Here is a 21,562-nt window from a genome sequence, read left to right as displayed (position 1 = left end):
ATCAAATTGAAGAACACCAGTTAGTGAATGGAATGATTGAGAATGAGTTGAATTATGTGCAATGGACAGTATAACATTGAATGAATAATTTAGAATAAATTAAATTGTGTGCAACGGATAATATAACATTGAATTATGTACAAAGAATAATATAATATTGAATTATGTTCAATATATAGTATAACATTCAATTGTGTGTAATAAAAAATAGGCATAATATTCCAAGAAATAGATAATATTCAATTACCTCACTTGCCTAAACCTGTAAAAAAAGAAGGCACGAAAATTTGCAGAAATCTTTTTCAACTTGAGTTAGAATACCAAAGCTTACATAAGCGATATAGATCGAAATTCAATAACCTATAAAACAAGCTGATTAATACAAGTTAAATCGTAATTAGATTTCATCTAAAGTGCTAGTTGGTACATATGCGGTGGTAAATCAATTCAATTACCCATGGTTTTTGGAAATTTAAATTGGAGCCTGATGTTCAAGGAAAAATAATGGGAATCAAACCAAATATGAGCATTATGCATAATTTTAGTTTATCACGTAAAATCAATCCAAAAAGATACTTTACACTATATATTATTAGTTTTAAAAAAATGACCGTACAACACCGGCAAACATTAATTCGATATTATCCAAAAATTATATCTCGTGCAGATCAACTGGATATGCCTATTTTGTTAACTATTTGGAATTGCATGCCACATTCTCTCTTGAAAATTAATTACTATTTCCGAATCAAACATCTAAAACATTACCACTAGTTCAAACTTCAAATATCCACAAAGAATAGTAATGGGCAAGAAGATGTGATCCTGTACAATCAACACGGCTTGGGAAACCTTGAGAACAAAATTACATACACCACAATCTTGGCCTAAATCATTGGGAACTTGAAATCCACCAGTGTCTTGTTGGGGTTGGATTTCGGGTCGTGCCTCAACGATTATTCATTTGTTCTGAAGTAAATTTTCCACTGAAGATAATTTGATTGATTTCACTTTGTATAGACACAATCTTTTCTTCAAATTATTTATATCATTTGAAAGAAAGCTATCTACAGGTTCAAGAACCCATACCTGGTCGAAATCCTTAGGTGTCGTGACCTTGGTATTTGTTGTTTTCAACTGAGATAGGACATGTTGCGAGAATATTGACTCTGGGACCTAAAATTTCAGGTTTTAGGATGCCACTGTTAAAACCCAGTTCGGCCCTTGATCTGGAAGAGAAAGCCACTTCCACCAGGGCTCGATCACCTCCAATCATCATTTTTTTTAATACAATCATGTCCAAGGGTTTCTGGAAAAACATAAGAAGTTGAGAGGAAGTCAAAAACCAAGAAGGAGGGAGGCACCGCCGAATATGGTTATAATAATAATAATAATAATAATAATAATAATAATAATAATAATAATAAGAAGAAGAAGAAGAAGAAGAAGAAGAAGAAGAAGAAGACCGGATGAAGAACGTGGAAGAGGAAATTTGGGGCTTAGGTCAAACTTGTAAAATATGTTATGTGTGGGGATCGATTGATTTGGGGGAAAGAATTAGTAATTCAGTTTTTTTCCATAAAAAAAAAAAAACTTTAATTAAAAGGCAATGGTTCCACACAACAATTTTTAAAACTGTTGTCTTTGATTTCAAAAAACACTCATTAACAACACTATATAAAAATTGTTATCTTTTAAACTTAACAAAAATGTTAAACCATAACATTTGTAAAAAAACGCTCTCAGCTCAAAAACAAAAGCTCAAAGACAACGATTTTAATAAAACTGATGTGAAAAGGTAAAAAAAAAAATGTTTCGACAAAAACATTGTTTATTAACTGTCTCCCTCATATTCATTCTCAGGTCTAAATTGGATCACTATCCCTGCTCCAATCTCCATTTATCCACTTCCCAAACCAATTTGTATTTAATTGAAGAAACCTCATCACTGACCACACGAAGGTTAAATCTTATTATCATTCGTATCTTAGGTCAAATAGCTTAGGAATGGTAATAGAGAAAATCAGATTTAATTTTCACTTTATTTTAATAATAAAATAATTATTATTATTATCATTATTTATTTATTTTTTTATCATCATCATCATCGATGATTTCAGGGGGGGTGGGGGTGGGGGGGGGGGGGGGATAACATCCCTAAAAATGTCCCCAATTTGATTTGGGGATTTGAAAAATCCCCAAAACCATACCCAAAAATGCATCCACAGACCCAAGGAAAAAATTGTACGTCATCTCCACTTCCAAAACTAAATTATCATATAAATATGGAGAATGTCATTTCGTGGTCATGATATTGTGCAACACATGGATCGGGATAGATAACAAAGTTTAAAAAAAAATTGTTTTGTAAGTTTTTTCACATATTATAATGCTAATCGAAGTGGAAAACACCAGTTAGAGAATGGATGACTGAGAATGAGTTGAATTATGTGCAATGGACAGTATAACATTAAATGAATAATTTAAAATAAATTAAATTGTGTGCAACGGATAATATAACATTGAATTATATACAAAGGATAATATAATATTGAATTAACTTCAATAGATAGTATAACATTGAATTGTGTGCAATCAATAATATAACATTGAATAGTGTACAACAAATATCATATTGAAACCTTTTACTCTACTGATATGGTAATAAACCTTCATTTTTGTCATTCAATATTTCCAACTTCTCATCAATATAATTTTAATAGAAATGTATCAAAACCTATGTGATACTACAAGAAATCTCATTCATGAATGTTTGAGAAATGTGATGTGGGAAGATGATGTAGCTCGAATGATCATTAAGACGCTTGAAAAATAAGATCAGAGACTTCAAACATCCCGAAAGAATACACGATCTAGAAATTCAATAAGATATGTGAATCAAAATAGTGAAGATCAACATTATTTCCTTGTCCAAGATAATTATTTCTCTGAAAATCTACAGTTCATGTTGAATTATTCGAAAATTCATAGCGACTTGTTTGTTAATTGACATATGCAGCCGTCGCCGACTCTCTGGATGAGCACGTACATATGGGTGAAGAACTGTCTTGGACAACTTGGTCAACTTCTGTCAATGTGTGATTGAAGTATTTGGGGCATGATTCTCTTGAGAAGACATGATGATGTGGACACTCAACGATTGCTTCAAATTCATAAACAAAAAAAGGATTATCTAGAATGTTGAGTAGCCTTGATTACATGTATTGAGAGTGAAGTAATTGTATCAGAAAATTGGCTTAATTGTTAAAAATAAAATTTAAGTGAGATCGTCATTTTTTACTGATCTACTACAACTTGGTACCGAAATCAATTGATTTATTAATGCACCACTCAGCCTATCGACAAGAAAACTCAACCTCTTGTTCAACAGTTCAGTTTTACCTGTTTTTTGTGTGTGGTATTTGCTAATTCGAGATGCTGCATGGATTTACAAATCTGAATTTATCAACAAACACTTTGGATTTAAACTGGAGTGCATGTGATGGTCCTTCATAAAGAGTTTGATAAACGAGAGTTGCCACAAGCTCTTTGCAAATAGTCTTGTAGCCAAGTCTTTTTGGGAGGGATTCCTACATAACAGGGTTCAATCAGTATGAAAAAATTCTATTACTGTATGTACTGCACTTGAAATTAGCCTGCACATGCAATGATGCACATAAATGTTTTAAGCCACTGATTATAGATATTAAAAAGATACAAAAATAGGCATAATATTCCAAGAAATAGATAATATTAAATTACCTCACTTTTCTAAACTTGTAAAAAAAAGGTACGAAAATTTGCAAAAATTGTTTTCAACTTGAGTTAGAATACCAAAGCTCGCATAAGAGATATAGATCAAAATTCAATAACCTATAAAACAAGCTGATTAATACAATTTAAATGATCATAATTAGATTACATTTAAAGTGCTAGCTGGTAGATATGCGGTGGTAAATCAATTCAATTACCCACGGTTTTCGGAAATTTAAAATGGAGCATGATGTTCAAGGAAAAATAATGGGAATCAAACCAAATATGAACATTACGCATAATTTCAGTTTATCACGTAACATCAATCCAAAAAAATACTTTACACTATTATTAGTTTTAAAAAAAATGACCGTACAACACCGACAAACATTAATATGATATTTTCCAAAAATTATATCTCAAGCAAATCAACTGGATATGCCTTTTTTATAACTATTTGGAATTAAATGTTACATTCTCTCTTAAAAATTAATTATTATTTCCGAGTCAATCATCTAAAACATTACCAGTAGTTGAAACTTCAAATATCCATTGAGAATAGTAATGGGCAAGAAGATGTGATCCTGTACAAACAACACGGCTTGAAAAACCTTGAGAACTAAATTAAATACACCACAATCTTGGCCTAAATAATTGGGAACTTGAAATCCACCAGTGTCTTGTTGGGGTTGGATTTCGGGTCGTGCCTCAACGATTATTCATTTGTTCTGAAGTAAATTTTCCACTAAAGATAATTTGATTGATTTCAGTTTGTATAGGCACAATCTTTTCTTCAACTTATTTATATCATTTGAAAAAAAAGCTATCTACAGGTTCAAGAACCCATACCTGGTCGAAATCCTTAGGTGTTGTGACCTTGGTGTTTGTGTTGTTTTCAACTGAGATCGGACATGCTGCGAGAATATTGACTCTGGGTCCTAAAATTTCAGGTTTTAGGATGCCACTGTTAAAACCCAGTTCGGACCTTGATCTGGAAGAGAATTAAAGCCACTGCCACCAGGGCTCGATCACCTCCAATCATAATTTTTTAATACAATCATGTCCGGGAGTTGCTGGAAAAACATGAGCAGTTGAGAGGAAGTCAAAAACCAAGAAGGAGGGAGGCGCCGCTGCCGAAGATGGTTATAATAATAATAATAATAATAATAATAATAATAATAATAATAATAATAATAATAATAAGAAGAAGAAGAAGGAAAAAAAAAAAGAAGAAGAAGAAGAACCGGATGAAGAACGTGGAAAAGTAAATTTGGGGCTTAGTTCAAACTTGTAAAATATGTTATGTGTGGGGATCGATTGATTTGGGCAAAAGAATTAGTATTCAGTTTTTTTTTCATAAAAAAACTTTAATTAAAAGACAATGGTTTTACACAACAATTTTTAAAACTGTTGTCTTTGATTTCAAAAACATTCACTAACATCACTATATAAAAATTGTTGTCGTTTATACTTAACAAAAACGTTAAACCACAGCAGTTGTTAAAAAAATGTTGTCATCACAAAAAAAAAAGATTAAAGACAACGATTTTAATAAAACTGTTGTGAAAAGGTAAAAAAAAAAAAAACAACAGTTAAAACAACAGTTTTAACACAAAAACATTGTTTATTAACTGATTTTCACATATTCATCCTCAGGTCTAAACTGGATCCCTATCCCCGCTCCAATCTTCATTTTTTTTTATTGTGGATTCCTAATCCCCATCCTCGTGTGGACCGAGTCCTTATCCACTTCCCAAACCCATTTGTATTTAATTGAAAAAACCTCATCACTGACCACACGAAGGTTAAATCTTATTATCATTCATATCTTAGCTCAAATAGCTTAGGAATGGTAATAGAGAATCAGATTTAATTTTCACCAAACCTTATGGAGAATGTCATTTCGTGGTCATGATATTGTTCAACACATGGATCGGGATAGATAAAAAAGTTTTAAAAAATTTGTTTTGTAAGTTTTGTCACATACATGCTAATCAAACTGGGGAACACTAGTTAATGAATGGACTGATTGAGAATGTTTTGAATTATGTGCAATGGACAGTATAACATTGAATGAATAATTTAGAATAAATTAAATTGTGTGCAACAGATAATATAACATTGAATTATGTACAAAGGATAATATAATATTGAATTATGTTCAATAGATAGTATAACATTGAATTGTGTGAAATCAATAGTATAACATTGAATAGTATCAAAAAATATCATATTGAAACTTTTTACTCTACTGATATGGTAATAAACCTTCATTTTTGTCATTCAATATTTCCAACTTCTAAGCAATATATTTTTAATGGAAATGTATGAAGATATGTGTGATACTACAAAAAATCTCATTCATGAATGTTTGAGGAATGTGTTGTGGGAAGATGATGTAGCTCAAATGATCATTACGACGCTTGAAAAATAAGACCAGAGACTTCAAACATCCCGAAAGAATACACGATCTAAAAATTCAAGAAGATATGTGAATCAAAATCGTGAAGATTGGCAGTCTTTCCTTGTCCGAGATAATTATTTTTCCGGAAATCTACATGTCATGCTGAATTATTCGGAAATGCATAGCGACTTGTTTGTCAATTGGCATATGCAGCCGCCATTGACTCTCTGGATGAGCATGTACATATAGGTGAAAGAACTTTCTTGGACAGCTTGGTCGACTCTCTGTCAATGTGTGATTGAAGTATTTGGGACCTGATTCTTGAGAAGACATGATGATGTGGACACTCAACGATTGTTTCAAATGCATAAAGAAAAATACGGATTATCTGAAATGTTGAGTGGCCTTGATTACATGTATTGAGAGTGAAGTAATTGTCTCATAGCCTGGAAAGGACATTATCGAGTGATTATAGCGTCCCAACAATAATTCTTGAAGTGATCGCATTTATAGACTTGTAAATATGTCATTTGTTTTTGGCATATCAGTGTCATGTAATGATTATTTTCTTAACGAGTGACCGTTATCCAATTCCGTCCTACAAAGCAATGCTTCGAATGTTAATTTCACTATGAAGGGAACATCGAATACAAAAAAATTTATGTGACTGATGGAATCTACTCGGAATGAGCTACTTTCATCAAGATCTTTCCATGTCCCGAAGATCCCAAGAGGAAGAAATTCAAGTAGAGACATGAGTCTACAAAAAAAGAAAAGATGTGGAGCAGGCATTTGAAGTGATCCAAGCTCGTTGGGTAACAGTTAGAAGGCCTGATTGATTTTGGTACAAAAATGAGATAATGGATATCATGTACAAATACATTATTTTTCACAACATTATTTTTGAGGATGAGAGGGTTGAATCAGTTAATTGGTTGCATTGAAACTCTCCTTGTGACGCGAGGTTGAGCAGGCGGGGAGTGATTGTCAGTGCCAAGAGGTTGCACGAACAATGAGCGGCTTCTAGTAGGCTTCTAAGCGGAGGGAGACATGAATGAACCGATCCCGTGCCAGAATGAGAGGGATTTTGAGACTGTGTAGATATGAGACTGCATAGTTGAGGAGAGCTTAAAAGATTTCATATGTACTACTCATATCAAGATAGTGCATCTTCTTTTCAGGAGTTCATCATATAAGAACTCCAAAGTTAAACGTGCTTGACTTGGGGCAATTTTATGATGGGTGACTCCTTTTATGATGGGTGACTCCCTGGAAAGTTTCTGAGGGTGCGTGTGAGTGAGGACATAAGCACGCTAAAAAAACTCGTCTTGATAAAGTGGGTCATTACAAATGGTATTAAAGTCGACCTCTCTTAGTACGGTATGGTTCGCGGACAAACCAGGAGGAAGCTGGTGGGCATGTGACGCCCGGGGCTGATCAGAGGCGGGGAGTGATCGCCGGTGCTAAGAGGTTGCACGGACAATGAGCTGCTCCTAGTAGGCTTCTAGGCGGAGGGACATGAATGAACCAATCCTGTGATGGAATGAAAATGATTTTGAGATTGTGTAGGTATGAGACTACATAGTTGAGTAAGACTTAAAAGATTTTATATATACTACTCATATCAAGAAGGTGCATTTTTTTTCGGGAGCTAATCATATAAGAACTCCAAAGTTAAGCGTGCTTGACTTGGGCAATTATAGGATGGGTGACCCCATGGAAAGTTTTCTAGAGTGCGTTTGAGTGAAGACATAAGCATGCTGAAAAGACTCGTCTTAATACAGTGGGTCGTTACACTTTTCTACCGGTACAAATTGTCAGGGATTTGCCCAAAAATAGTACCTCTCGAATTGTAATGAGTTATGTGACAGAAAAGCACATCACCAGCTTCGTGCTGACTTGATTGAACATATTTGAGCACAATACGGATGTGATTAGTGAAAAATAATTTTCTTACCATTCAATTTGTCGATTGTGTACCTTTATATTTTTTAAATTTATCTTGGCATATATCACTTGTGTACGTTTATATTTTTTTAGAATTTATGTTGATCTTTGTCGGTTGTGTACGGATGAGATTAATTTTGTTTATCTTTAGTATTAATAATGAATGTCTTGATTATGTTGTGTTTTATTTTGTTATATCATTATGATGCTTCAAGTCTTATTTTATATACGATAATAGTTATATATTAATGAAATAAAAATATCATATAATAAATCATTTACAAATATGAAATTATTTATTTTATTTTTCATATAATAAGTATATATATTAGTTATTAAATTATTTTTTTACAGGAGTTATTAAATTATTTTTAATATTATCAAATAAATAAAATATTAATAGAGTTAATTTATACAATTAGAAATTATTTACGATAACTATATTTATCATATATTATATATATTAAGATTTTAAATATAGATAATAAATAAAAATTGTAGGAATATGCGGGGAGAATTTTATAAAAGTTGAGTTTTTCAAAATTTTGACGTGGTAATGATGTGACACTATAGGTCTCGTGCTGTAGTTGAGTTTAGAATTACATGGCTGCAATTATCATATGAGAGTATAATTGTAATTTCAAATTAGAGTTCACCAAATCAATTAAAAGTTGGTTTAACATATACTAGTATTTCACCTGTGTGATGCATAGAGTGTTCTTTTTATGTATTTTTTTGACAAAATTAGTAAATATGATTGTTTGAATAAATAATTAAAATACAAATAAATTAAGGTTGAATTGAATTAAATGATTTTAAATCTACCAATATAAATGTATTTTCATTATTTAGATATCTTTAAAAAATAAAATAAAATTCATCTTGATATTTATTACACTATAATTTAGCTAATCACAACAGATTTCAAATCCTTAGAGTATTTAAATCAATTTAAATTCATTGTGATTGGAGGAACGTTTGAAAGAGTTTATAAAGTTTGTAAATTTGTTTGGAAAACTATTAGAAAACCGTTTTAAACGCTTTAAATAAGTTATTTGATATCTTTAAGATGTTTTTATAAAACAAAGTTGTTACACCCTATTTTTTAAAAAATATATTATTTTAATATTTTACTTCTTCATATTATCTTTGTATATTTAAAATTTTATTATTTTTTAAGGAATTTATTTATCCAATATTTATTATTTTCTCTGTTCATCACCTCTTACTCTAGTGTTGTTTGTCGTTGATCATCGTTCCACATTTCCCTTCTGTGATCAAGATTTTCCTAGCCCCGAGTCCTTAGATTGAGTTGTTTGGGATATTTTTTATCTGTCTTTGGTTATGCTAAAATTTGATTTATGAGGCGTTCAATTAAATTTTAATTTCATGTTAGATGTTAATTAATATTTGTTGTTAATTTCATGTAGGGATTGAAAATTCATGGATTGGAAGCATAATTTTTTAAAATTATTTTGTTTTAGTTTAATTTTGAATAGCTAAATTAACTATTTATAAATTGAATTTGCACCTAATTGTAAGTGTGAATAATTTGTTGTGATTTTTTTATGAGCTAATTCATGATTATGAAAATAAAGGATAATTTAGTATAATTCAATTATATTTGACTTTTTAAATCCCTGATTTCAAATGAATCAATCCAAATACAACCTAAAAATTTATTATAAACCATACATATAGTAAAAATACAATTATTTTTTTTAAAAATTTAATATTATTTTATATTTATTTTAAAATTTTTAGATCAAATAATTCACTAATAATATCATTTTTTTTTAATCTCTACAATATGTGTATACTGCTTGGTAAAACAATCAGCTCTTAAAAACTAAAAATAATTTTTTTTAATTAGGAAAAAGCCTATTTTATTTTTAAAAAAAATCAATTGTATTTTTGTCTATATTTAAAAAAATTTGGGTAAAATAGTCTATCACTTATTAAATCATCTTTATTTTTTTTGAATATCTGTAGCGTACATATATATATGTATACAGGCAAAAAAATTACATTATTAAAAGCAAAAAAATTAATTTTTGTTTGCTCACGAAAAAAACTATTTGAAATTTTTTGTAAATTCAATTGTATTTTTATCTTTAATTTAAAATTTTTAGATAAAATAATCTAAAACTCTTATATATTTTTTCTTAAATCTTCAATATTTCATTTATCTATACTTTGAAATTCAGCCATATATTTATTTGCATTTTTAAATATAATGTTAATGTATATACTCTCTTTAGAACCAAATTTTTAGCTGGATAATGTTGGTTTATATTTTTAGCATAATTTTCTGCTCTTATGCATAGATATATAGATAGATATACAAAACAACCACATTCTTAAAAAAAAATATTTGTTTGATCAATATAAATAGTAATTTAATTTTTTAAAATTAAATCGGATTTATATATATATTTTAAAATTTTTAGATCAAATATTTTATCACTCATAATATTATTTTTTTAATCTTCAGTATTATCTCTATCTATAATTTTAAATTTAACCATATCTTATTTTTAAATTTAATGATTAATGATAATATATTTACTATTTTTAGAAATTATTTTTGGGCGGGAAACTATTTTTAGCAGATTTTTCTTTTTATATATATATATATATATATATAGATAGATATAGATATAGATATGTAGGGTTTAGATTTAATAAAAAAACGTATGTGGGGGTTCAACTTTAATTAAATAACAATAAGATATATATCATACACCATCTCGGAAAACATCCTAAAAAACATTACACATATATATATACAACTATGGCAAGTTCCGTCAATTAGATTGTTAGGTTACTTCGAAGTCCTCAAAATTTTCGATATTGTATAAATTTTTACAATTTTAAATAGGGAAAATAATTTTTTTAGTCCAGTAACTTTACCCCATTTGGGTTTTGGTCCATTACTTTTCTGATGTGGTTTTGGTACACTAACTTTGCATTTTCAGTGTTTTTTGGTCCAACTGCATACGTGTCTGTTTTTTTTTGTCCACGTCATCATTTTGGACCAATAAGAAGTTGACACGTATGCAGTTGGACGAAAAAACACTGAAAATGCAAAGTTAGTGTACCAAAACCCACATCGGAAAAGTTAATGGACCAAAACCAAAACATGGACAAGTTAATGGACCTAACTTATTTTTCCTTTTAAATACCTCAATCATTTATTTACGGAGATGCATTATTATGGTGTTTTTGTGATGGGAGATTTTCAAGAATTTCCAAGATTTCGGTCATAGGTGGCCTATATTTTGGCTCTACATTTACACAACACAATGCAAGATTTGCAGCAACATAAGCTCCTCTCTTGGGATATTGACCTTCCAACTTTGTGTCCATTATCCGAAATACCTTTCCATTATCATGAACATGAAGCTTCACCCAATGCACCAAGTTCTTCTCCTCGTCGCACTTCGTTTCGTCGATAGCACGACGCCCTGTTAGCAACTCTAGCAACACGACTCCGAAACTGTATACGTCGCACTTGACGGTAAGTTTACCTGTTAGGAAAACAATCTTAAATTTTCTTCCCCCTAAATTTTGAAATTAATTGAAATGATAGGAGATAAACTCGAGATAGGATGGAAATACACATGTAAAAGATGGATTTAAATGGTTAAACGACGATATTTTTTCCCTAAAATTTTGAAATTAGAGTTATCGGTTTTGAATTTGAAGCGATAGGGGATAATATAGAGATAAGATGGAAATAGATTTGTAAAATATGGAATCGAGTGATTTAATGATATTTTCGGAATGACAAAAACTATTTTGAGACGGTCTCAAGAGTCATTTTTTTTAAACGGATCTCTTATATGGGTTATTCATTACAAAGTATTACTTAGTATTATAAATATGATAGGATTGACCCATCTCACAGGAGTGTTACTTTGGAATTATGAAAAGCTTCACTATTAACTCTAATTAATACTACTATATAGACTCTTTTCGAGCCAATTTGAATCAAGTTGTTTGGATAGGCTTCTAACGTTATTAGCTTTACTACTATTTATCAATTAATATTTTGCAAATATAATTTAAAATTAAGGAGATAATGCATTTGGGGTGATTTCTATTGGGAAAAGATCAATTTGTTCTCTAAATGGGTCGATTTAGGGTTTTGGTCCCTTACATAACAATCTTTAATTGGTGGGGAAATACTTTTTTTTTTTTCCAATAAATTGTCCATTTTTTTGTTTTGGTCCATTAACTTTTCAAATTTTGATTTTGGTACAATAATTTTTAATTTTCAATGATTTTGGTCCAGTTACATACATGTCATCTAGACACTGACGTGTCAGCAATTTTCGGTGTCACATCATAATTTTTCGATGTCATGTCAGCATTTTTCGTTGTCATGTCAACAATTGGACTGAAATATCCGAAAACTAAAAGTTAGTGCACCAAAATAAAAATTTGAAAAGTTAATAGATTAAAATAAAAAAATAGACAAATTAAGAGACAAAAAAAATATTTTCCCTTAATTGATCATCAACTTGTAAGTTATGATGGTTTGGTTGTCAGTCCTATGTCAATGAAGTACCAAAGTACCAAACATTTTTGATGTGGCAACGATCTATCCAATGCCACATCACGGCCACCTCAGTTTATTTTAGTAAAAATATGCAACTTACATTATTATATATTTTAGTAATTTAGCTTGATGTAACTAGCTCAGTTTTCCATTGCAAAACCTAACATGGATCATTATAGTTTTGAATCGGGCTTAGGCCATTTTAATTAAATTTATCCTTGATTATACATAAGGAAAGGAAATATGGGTTTCTTTAATTGGACTGGTATTTTTTATGGTTGCATGAAGCTTGTCGGACCAAACGTCAATAACTCAAGTGCTACGTTTTGATGGTTCTATGTAACAGGAATAAATTATTGCACCGAACAAAGTTTTATAAAATTAAGGGGACAAAAAAAAACCAATGCATACCTGTGGTTCGATACTTTGGATCACAATAACCTTCGGTACCCATTACTCGTGTGGTTACGTGAGTATTAAATCCTGTTGGACCCGATTTTGCCAATCCAAAGTCTGAGAGCTTTGCATGAAATTCCTACACAAACAAAACATCACAATAAATTAGCTAGAAAAAGGGATAATTAAAGAACACCAAATAGAATATAATCTTAACTATATATATTATAAATTTATGTACCGAATCTAACAAAATGTTTGATGTTTTGAAATCACGATAAATGACTGGCGACTCGGAGTCGTGCAGAAAACACAGCCCTCGAGCTGCAGCTGCAGCAACCTTGATCCTTGTTGCCCAGGAAAGAGGTGGAGAATTTTCTGCATGATAATTTCATGATGTTTATGAATTAATATGTATCTTTATTCTCATCAAAATTGTGTATTTCTAAACATAAAATCAAAGTACTTACTTTTGAATAAGTGATTCTCCAAGCTGCCACCGGGCATGAATTCATAGACCAAAATCCGATCTTCGCCTTCTAGTGAATATCCGATGAGTTTTACGAGATTTGGATGCCTCAGCCGACCCAAATAATTCACTTCTGACTGTAATAAAATAAATAAATACATACATAATAAGGCAGATTAGGGAAAAATATATGATGATTATATAAGGAGTACTACTCTCACTATTTACACGTACATTATTCAGAATAAATAGGTGATGCAGGGAACATAATCCACAGTATGTTTTGCAAAAGCCAAAATTGCAAAAATCGTCTTTTAAGTTGACGTATATATTTTTCTTCTGATAATATAAGTCGTAAAAATATGATCTTTAATTGTCCAATAAATTACATTACCGTTAGTGTTTATTCACCAAAGTGCATGCATAAAATATTCAATGTCACGTCAACAATATCCAATATAATGTCACAATATTTGACGCAAGTATTGTATAAAGTAGAAAAACTATGGGACATAAAGACCAAAACATGCATGCCAAATTACATGACGATTATGCTCATATTTCCTTTTGTAAACTATGCCACATACCAAGGAGTCATGTGTGTGTGTGTGTATAATTATCATGCGGGCATTTGACATTACATCATCTACAATATTAATCAAATAATTACATCGTTTACGTTTAAGGTTACACAAAGAATAGTTTTCAGTTAAGTAAATCTTAGAATATTTAACATTAGGTATTTCAAATTATATAATTTAAAACGACGTATTTATCAGGCTAAGAATAGTAACTAATGTCATAAAATTACCAAGAATTGAAACAAAACTAACCAACCACTCCTTATGACCCTGGAAACCTCGAGGTATCAACATCTTGATAGCGACTTCCATGCCGGAACCCGGCCATGCAGCGGTGAAAGTTTCCTCATCCAACCAACCTTTGTAAACACGACCAAAACCTCCTTCGCCAAGCAAATTATCCTTGCAAAAATTCGAGGTGGCCTTCTTAAGTTCGTTGAACTTGAAGGCCTTTAGATATGGTGACGATAATATCTCACTCTCTGATCTAGGAATTGGTAGTTTACTAGATTTCCCATGTTCCATCGACGTCTCCGAGTTCGGGATCGCTAACGTAGAACTAGGTTTTTCAAGTCTTGGTATGGTGTCGGGTGTAGGCAATTGTGAACAACTAGCTTTAGGGTTCTTGTTGCGAGACCGTTGGGGCAGGTTTGGAGTGGGCAATGGATGACTCTTTTGGTGAGTTTGATCCTCCATATTTACTGAAAAATAAACTGGGAAAAATATTATTTATTTTTAAGAACTTAAAAAAATATATACACGTACATTTATATATAATAATATATATGGGTTTTATATATAAAGAATTTCATTTAAGAAATTAAAATAATCATGTACATGTGCATGTGTGAACTGTGAAGTACTAAATTGTTGAAAAGAAAATAGCATTCCCCTTAACTATGAAATCAGATTTAGAAAGAGAAAATAAACATTTAATATTTTGGCGTCAATCTTTCTCCGAAATGAATATCGGGGTCATTTCTTCTTGCTGTTTCACATTTCCTTTTTCTTTTTCCTCTTACTACTAACGAGTGTTCTAAAAAGTGGCACTTATGTGCTAGTCTAGGACCACAGGCCCCATTTTTGCAAATGCGTTGCCAAATTAATCGAACGCCTAGGCCATTCGAAATCCTCAACTGAGAGGAAGAAGATGTCATTGATTTTGAGTTTGAATCCAATATTAAGGAAGTATTGGAGAATATAGAAAGAAATGAACAATGATATTTTAGAAATTTAGACTACAAAAAACCCATATAGGTGGCGCCTAGATCGCTACCTGAGTGTCTAATTGCTAGGCGGAAGTGGCTGCCCTCCCACTGTTTTTTTAAACATTTCCACGATTATATATGTTTATATTGTAATTCTTATAAGTTTTTTAAATGTATCTTACACAAATTAAATATACTGAGACTCTTGGATCACGAATTGTGGTACTTTTGAATCCCCTATATAAACAAGCCCTAATAACAACATAGTTAACATTACAAACGTGAACAAGGAATAATTCTCTTGAACAAACCCGAAAGCGAATCGATAGTTGGCTCAATATTAACGCAAAAATGCATGCACGCACACACAACGGCAATTATAGATTTGAATATCAAATTTTAGATAATAATGAGATTGAGGAAGAAAATATTACCCGAAAATGGATCTTGATTTGACGGTCTTTTATGATGACTTCCCATTTCGAATATATCATCTGATTCCACAACAATTTGCTTTGGCCCTCGACTCGAATCAGTATTGCCAACGTTAATATCATGAAGATTTGTTGAATTTTTCTCGATCCCCACATTTTCTTGATCTCTTCCTTCAGTACTCGAATCACCCTTATTTTCATGAGAATGTATTGTGCAATCATCATTTTCCTTTACCACTTGCTTATTCCTACGAATGCAATTTCCCATGCTAAGAAACTAAAGATCTTTCTAAACCTACGCAAAAAATACTCGAAAAACCTCAAAACGGCAGCATTTTCCGACGTGATTTCCACCATTTTTTCACGACGATCTTCTCCTCCATCGTCGTCTTCGTCGGGAGAAGAAGAAGAACGAAAATGTTTTGTGAAAGAGAAAGACGGCATGAGGAGATTAATAAAACCTATTGATTGGGAGGACGACTAATGGTAATCAAAAAAAATTTTTTTGCTAATTACAAACAAAAAGCACGTGTCATTTCGCCTACGGTGGTTTTTAGGTATACTGTAACAAAAATATCGGTATGAAAAAAATTCATACCGATACCGATACATAAATTTCGAAATTTTGGTATGAAAAAAATCTATATTAATACCGTATAGATACAAAAAAAAAATCAATATACCAAAAAAATATCTGTATATCGAAAAAAAATTGGTACAATATCGATATAAGTCGGTATTTTTGTACGGTATGTCAACCCTAATTTCGCCATATGACCTTGTAGCTCGTAAATATATTTGAGGAGGTCGTTTTTTTAAAAAAAAATATTTTGTTCAAAGGTTAGATTAATAAAATATTTCAACGAATTTAATCATGTTTTGATTGATGATTCTAAGAATTACATTAACCTACGTTAAGTTATATTATTTATTTAACAAACTTTGTCCTTTTTTTAACAAACAAGGTTTTATTATCTAATCGCCCTGATAAAGAAAGATCTTTGGCTACAAAAAACTAGCATGATGACAATTGTGATAAGTCGTAACTTTTGACCATTGACCTAGAAGCCATAAAGACGATAACGCCCTTGATTACATATACTCTCCCCATTCTAAAAATAAAAGCTATATTTTTTTCCTTCTCCGATCCCAAACACATAGTCTGTTTTTTTTTTATATTTTATATGTTCTTTTTACCAGGCTACCCCATTATTAAACACACCAGTTACGTCTATTTTTTTTATTTTATCAAAATATTCATTAATTATTGATTTAAAAGATATTCATTAATTAAAATTTGGCAGAACTGAAAGTTTCTTTTTAAAATTAATTTTCTAATAATTTTCTTAATTTGTATGAAAACACATACAAGTTTAAATACGAGAAAGTGAGGATAAGTAAAATGACAATATCAAGATAGTTGCAATAATGTCGGTCAAAGTTATTTATTATAATAATGTAATAAAGATATGCGTTTTGAACAAGTCGTTTACTGGAAAAAAAATAATTGTTTCAATAAATTCGGTCAATGTTTGTTAGGGTTTCAACGTATTTCACTCCTCACCACAGTTAGTATTTTCCATAAATGATCATTCATATTTTCAGAAAGTTGAGGAATTTTATTTTCAGAAAGTTGAGGAATTTTGAAATATAACAGAGGAAAAATGATGCCTATATTAGATAAATGGATTATCGGGTAAAAGGCTAGGGTACGTAGTGTTCCTAAACTCTAAAGTCAAGTGATTATTGATTTTTTTTCTTCATAAATTCGTTAAGAAAAAATCTTTTAAGTATTTATTTTTAGAGGTTGTAAACACTTCCCTAAGTAAGAAAGTAAGTAGTCAAATTTTTAGAATGGAAAACTTTGACCAGAATCAAGTATGTGTTGCGTCATGATTTGTAACACAGAAAGGTATGGTGTTTCATATGAGATTTCGGATTCGATATTCAATTATAACAAATTACGTCTCAAGTTAACAAATACATGCATATATATATATATATATATATATGTATGTATATGTATATGTATACCTAAATTGTGGTGCAAATGATCATAATGCAATAAAAAAAGTTTAAAAAATTTATTTAACAAAATAAGAATTTGCATACGAAAGCTTTAAAAAAATTTCGAGTAAAATTTCTGAGAAAATTGAAGATAAGGAGTTCGTGTACAGATTATTCATCTTAAAAAGGGAAAATATATTTTTGTCTTGTAACTTGCATGTTTTATGTGTTTGATCTTGTTGTTGGTTTAACTTACATTCTTAGTCCAATAATTTGTATTTTTTTTCAATTTTTAACGATGACATAACACTGGAAAACAATGGCTTGTACGTTCAATATCACGTCATCATTTCTGTGAAAAATACCAAAACTAAAAGAAATACATGTTATATAGTACTGACTAAAGCCATAAATTGATTGATAACAGGACAAAGAAAATGAAAAACTTCTCGAAACCAAAAATGTAATTTCGCTCTTGAAGAATACTGAAGTATAATTTTTCGTGGAAATTTTTTTTATGGCAGGAAAAACTTTGTTAGTTTTGAGTGTAAAATTATATGAGAGTGCTTGCTTGACTAACCAGTTCAAAGCAGAAGCTCTAAATATTAGGTATGTTTTGAAAAATTTTATGAAGGAAAAACTGATAAGTTTTTTTAAAAAACTTTCTAAAACACTAATTTTTAGTTTTTGGCTTCAAGCATTTTCGAAATGAAAAATGCCCAAACATTATTATCTTTTGAGAAAATATTGAAGTGTTTTCTGAGAGAAAATTTGAATTCTCTGTCTACCAAATTAACGCATTCAAATTTAAAATAAATTTTGGTTTTCTATTTCATATAGATTTATTTAACTTATAAATAGAGATCAAGTTTGATTGTTTCCTCCTCAAGGATAATTATTAATAAAAGAGGATCGCGCGTTTATCATTTTATAATCATGCATACTCAATTACTTGCAAACATATAAGAATTGAACATGTGAATTAACTGTGACCTTAATAGTTAATTCTGAGCTAGAATCCAACGTTTATCACTTTATAAACACTATAAATATAAATTTTTTATTTAATTAATTATATTTTAAATTCAAATGCGTTTTCCATTCAAAGAAGATCAATTAATGGAAAATGTAACTTCTGTAAGATGATAGATATAATAGGATATTACATTGAAAGAAGACTACGAACACATAATTAATCAGAGTGTTTATAGTACTAAATTTAATTTCTCAGTCAAATTGCTTACATTAGTAAAAGAAGACCAATAACATTTAACCCATTCATCTCCCTTTTTAGTCAAAATTAGGTGAAGTATTAATACTCGTGAAAATCTTTAATCAAATACTTGAAAATCTTTAATTAATTTACCGGGAAGTGTTTATCTTTCTGCGAATTCAATTTCTCATACGTAGACAACCAAACTTTTCTGGCACGATAATATTTTCTTGTGCGGGACGAGTTCTCCTCTTACAAAATTATTAGCATAATCCATTACAATAATAAATCATTTTTCGGATTTTATAAGTCATTAAAATTTTGTGTTGATATTGGTGTAATCGGTGTCATGTTATAGAAAAACATATACATTAAAAAAATTTAAAAAAAAATCTTACTTGTTGGACACATCGAACTTTAGACTTATATCGACCTTGGACGATTTACAGGATCAAAAACGAATGCATCCTGGAGGCCTTAAATGACTTAATCGAGTGTGATTAACGAACAATGTCTTAATTGGTATGTTAATTACGTGTTGCAATAAAAACTTATAGGTTTCATTTGGACAGGTACTTATAAAACTTTTTTATAAAAGTGTTTTTTTTAAAAAAAATTAAAATATTTTTAAAGTTGTTTTAAGAATAAATATGTACTGTTTGAACAATTCTATTAATCTATAAAAATATTTTAGCATCACTAAAGTAATGTTGTTCATTTTTGTCATAGTTCTATTAAAAAAAATTTAAAAACATCTCTCAAGTTATAACACTTTTTAAAAAATATTCTTCAAAAATATTTTATAAAAATCTTGTCCAAACACATAGTTTAAGTTTTTTTTAATTTATAAAATATTAAAAATATTTTGTCATAATACATATCCAAATGGAACCATAGTAAGTACTTGAGTTAACAATTTCGTACTATACCATCATATTTGCACGAACACACAACCTACATCTAATTTCGATCGTCGGATCGAAAGATGGCAACGTCACTCATGAAGCAATTCAATAGATTAGAAATTAAAGTAAATTAACAAAATGTTATTCTTGATGACCCGATGGTTTGAATTATATCCCCGTGACTGAGTGTGTGACCAAATTAAATTAAATTATTAGTTTTCTCATAAACTAAAATAAAATTCAGATAAGATCACCAGATTTTATGGGAATAAATAAAACATAGATATTTAATTTTAACCAGACAATTTTAGTTAGTTAGCAGCTATCATGCCATATTTACGTGTTCTATGCTCTTGTAGTTCCTATGCATACTCTACTCTCATTATACGTGTTCTGCTCCTGTACTCCTTATGCATATTCGCATATATTTAATCAATACTAGCATATCGCAATGCATGCGATGCTTGGGTTACCTTAAAAAAAAAAAGAAAAAAAAAAGAAAAGAAAAGAACGAACGTACGCTTTCCAAAACATAAAATTTATTAATTTTTGAAACTGAGAAAAATAAATATATATAAAGAATGATGTTATTTATATTTTGACAAGAGAAAGATGTTATAATATATAGTAAGATCATGTAGTAGTTTGATAATATGAACGGTATTTTGTAGCTAGCTAGGCAAATCTAAAATTACACCATGACGTCATATGGTTAATATATGGTGTTCTTGCGTATTATATATATATAATATAATTTTATGTACAATAAAGTTTTCAAATAAAATATAATTACACTAAATTTATATTTGTGGGGAAAATTCCAAAAACCAAGGATCAAGTAAGTTGCCTAATTGAAGGTTTTGAACCAGCTTTAATTGATGGACACACACACACACACACATATATATATATATATATATATATATATATATATATAGTTTCAAGTGCCCACATATCATGCCCACTACCAAACTCACCAATGATATGACATTATTCTATTGGATGTGATAAAGATGTGGTCCAATAGAATAGTGTCACATCATTGGTGGACATGGTATTGGGCATGATAGGTGGACACTTGAAAGAAACTCTTTATTTATATATATATATATATATATATATATATATATATATATTGCATGCAATAATTGGTTTTTTCATGTTTAACCCAACATTCGCCAACTTACTAACATTAACGTCACATATTGTTGTTATATATCGTTTAAATTAAGAATTCCGGAAAAATCAGACTGGGTGAGCAACAAAACAATCAATTAACTGCATTTATAACCAAATTTTAATTAATTAAAGGACCAAATTAATTAAAGTTTTTATAAATTTAATTAGAATTTAATTTCCCAACATTTGGCCGTCAAAATTGTTATATATTTTGTGTTTTCCATACATATAAACATGACAGTATGGACAAGAATTCGTCGTTTCCGAAAATTGATTAATACACATCACATGATGTCTAGTTTATTAATGTTTATGTGTGAATTCCAACGAGTAATAGAAAAATAGGAAATGTTCCCCTGCATGAAACCCTTCTTATTACATTATCGATATTCGTCTTAATTAACTGGTCGTAAAACCCGAGAAAAACAAACAAACAAAATATTAGATTCTAGACAAAAAAAACAAAAAACAAAATTTGATGATGAACTGAAATCTCAAATAT

The 21,562-nt window shown here is 30.1% G+C and overlaps 1 protein-coding gene across 2 annotated transcripts; it reads right to left on the bottom strand.

The window, feature by feature from the left end:
- Positions 1-10,867: 10,867 nt before the first annotated feature.
- On the bottom strand, positions 10,868-16,149 carry LOC140859845 (probable serine/threonine-protein kinase PBL18). 2 transcript variants are annotated; one of them, XM_073262442.1, is made up of 6 exons: positions 15,757-16,149; positions 14,367-14,827; positions 13,535-13,670; positions 13,306-13,442; positions 13,080-13,203; positions 10,868-11,634 (listed from the first exon to the last, which is right to left on the bottom strand). In XM_073262442.1, exons 1-6 carry the CDS (start codon positions 16,022-16,024, stop codon positions 11,303-11,305), a joined length of 1,458 nt encoding a protein of 485 aa, XP_073118543.1. In that variant the 5' UTR covers positions 16,025-16,149; the 3' UTR covers positions 10,868-11,302. The 2 variants fall into 2 exon arrangements, with proteins under 2 accessions (XP_073118543.1, XP_073118544.1); XM_073262443.1 differs by having other exon boundaries at positions 14,367-14,815.
- Between the last annotated feature and the right edge of the window lie 5,413 nt (positions 16,150-21,562).

Source organism: Henckelia pumila, chromosome 4 (assembly GCF_033568475.1).
Source record: "Henckelia pumila isolate YLH828 chromosome 4, ASM3356847v2, whole genome shotgun sequence".
Taxonomy (NCBI): domain Eukaryota; kingdom Viridiplantae; phylum Streptophyta; class Magnoliopsida; order Lamiales; family Gesneriaceae; genus Henckelia; species Henckelia pumila.
This window is presented reverse-complemented; position numbering and strand designations above follow the sequence as displayed.

Excerpts from the sequence above, each read along its gene's own strand:
- LOC140859845 (XM_073262442.1), bottom strand. The coding sequence starts at position 16,024 with ATGGGAAATTGCATTCGTAGGAATAAGCAAGTGGTAAAGGAAAATGAT. Across the intron at positions 14,828-15,756 it reads AAATCAAGATCCATTTTCGG|TTTATTTTTCAGTAAATATG; the intron begins GTAATATTTTCT and ends TATTTTTCCCAG. Across the intron at positions 13,204-13,305 it reads CAAACATTTTGTTAGATTCG|GAATTTCATGCAAAGCTCTC; the intron begins GTACATAAATTT and ends TTGTTTGTGTAG.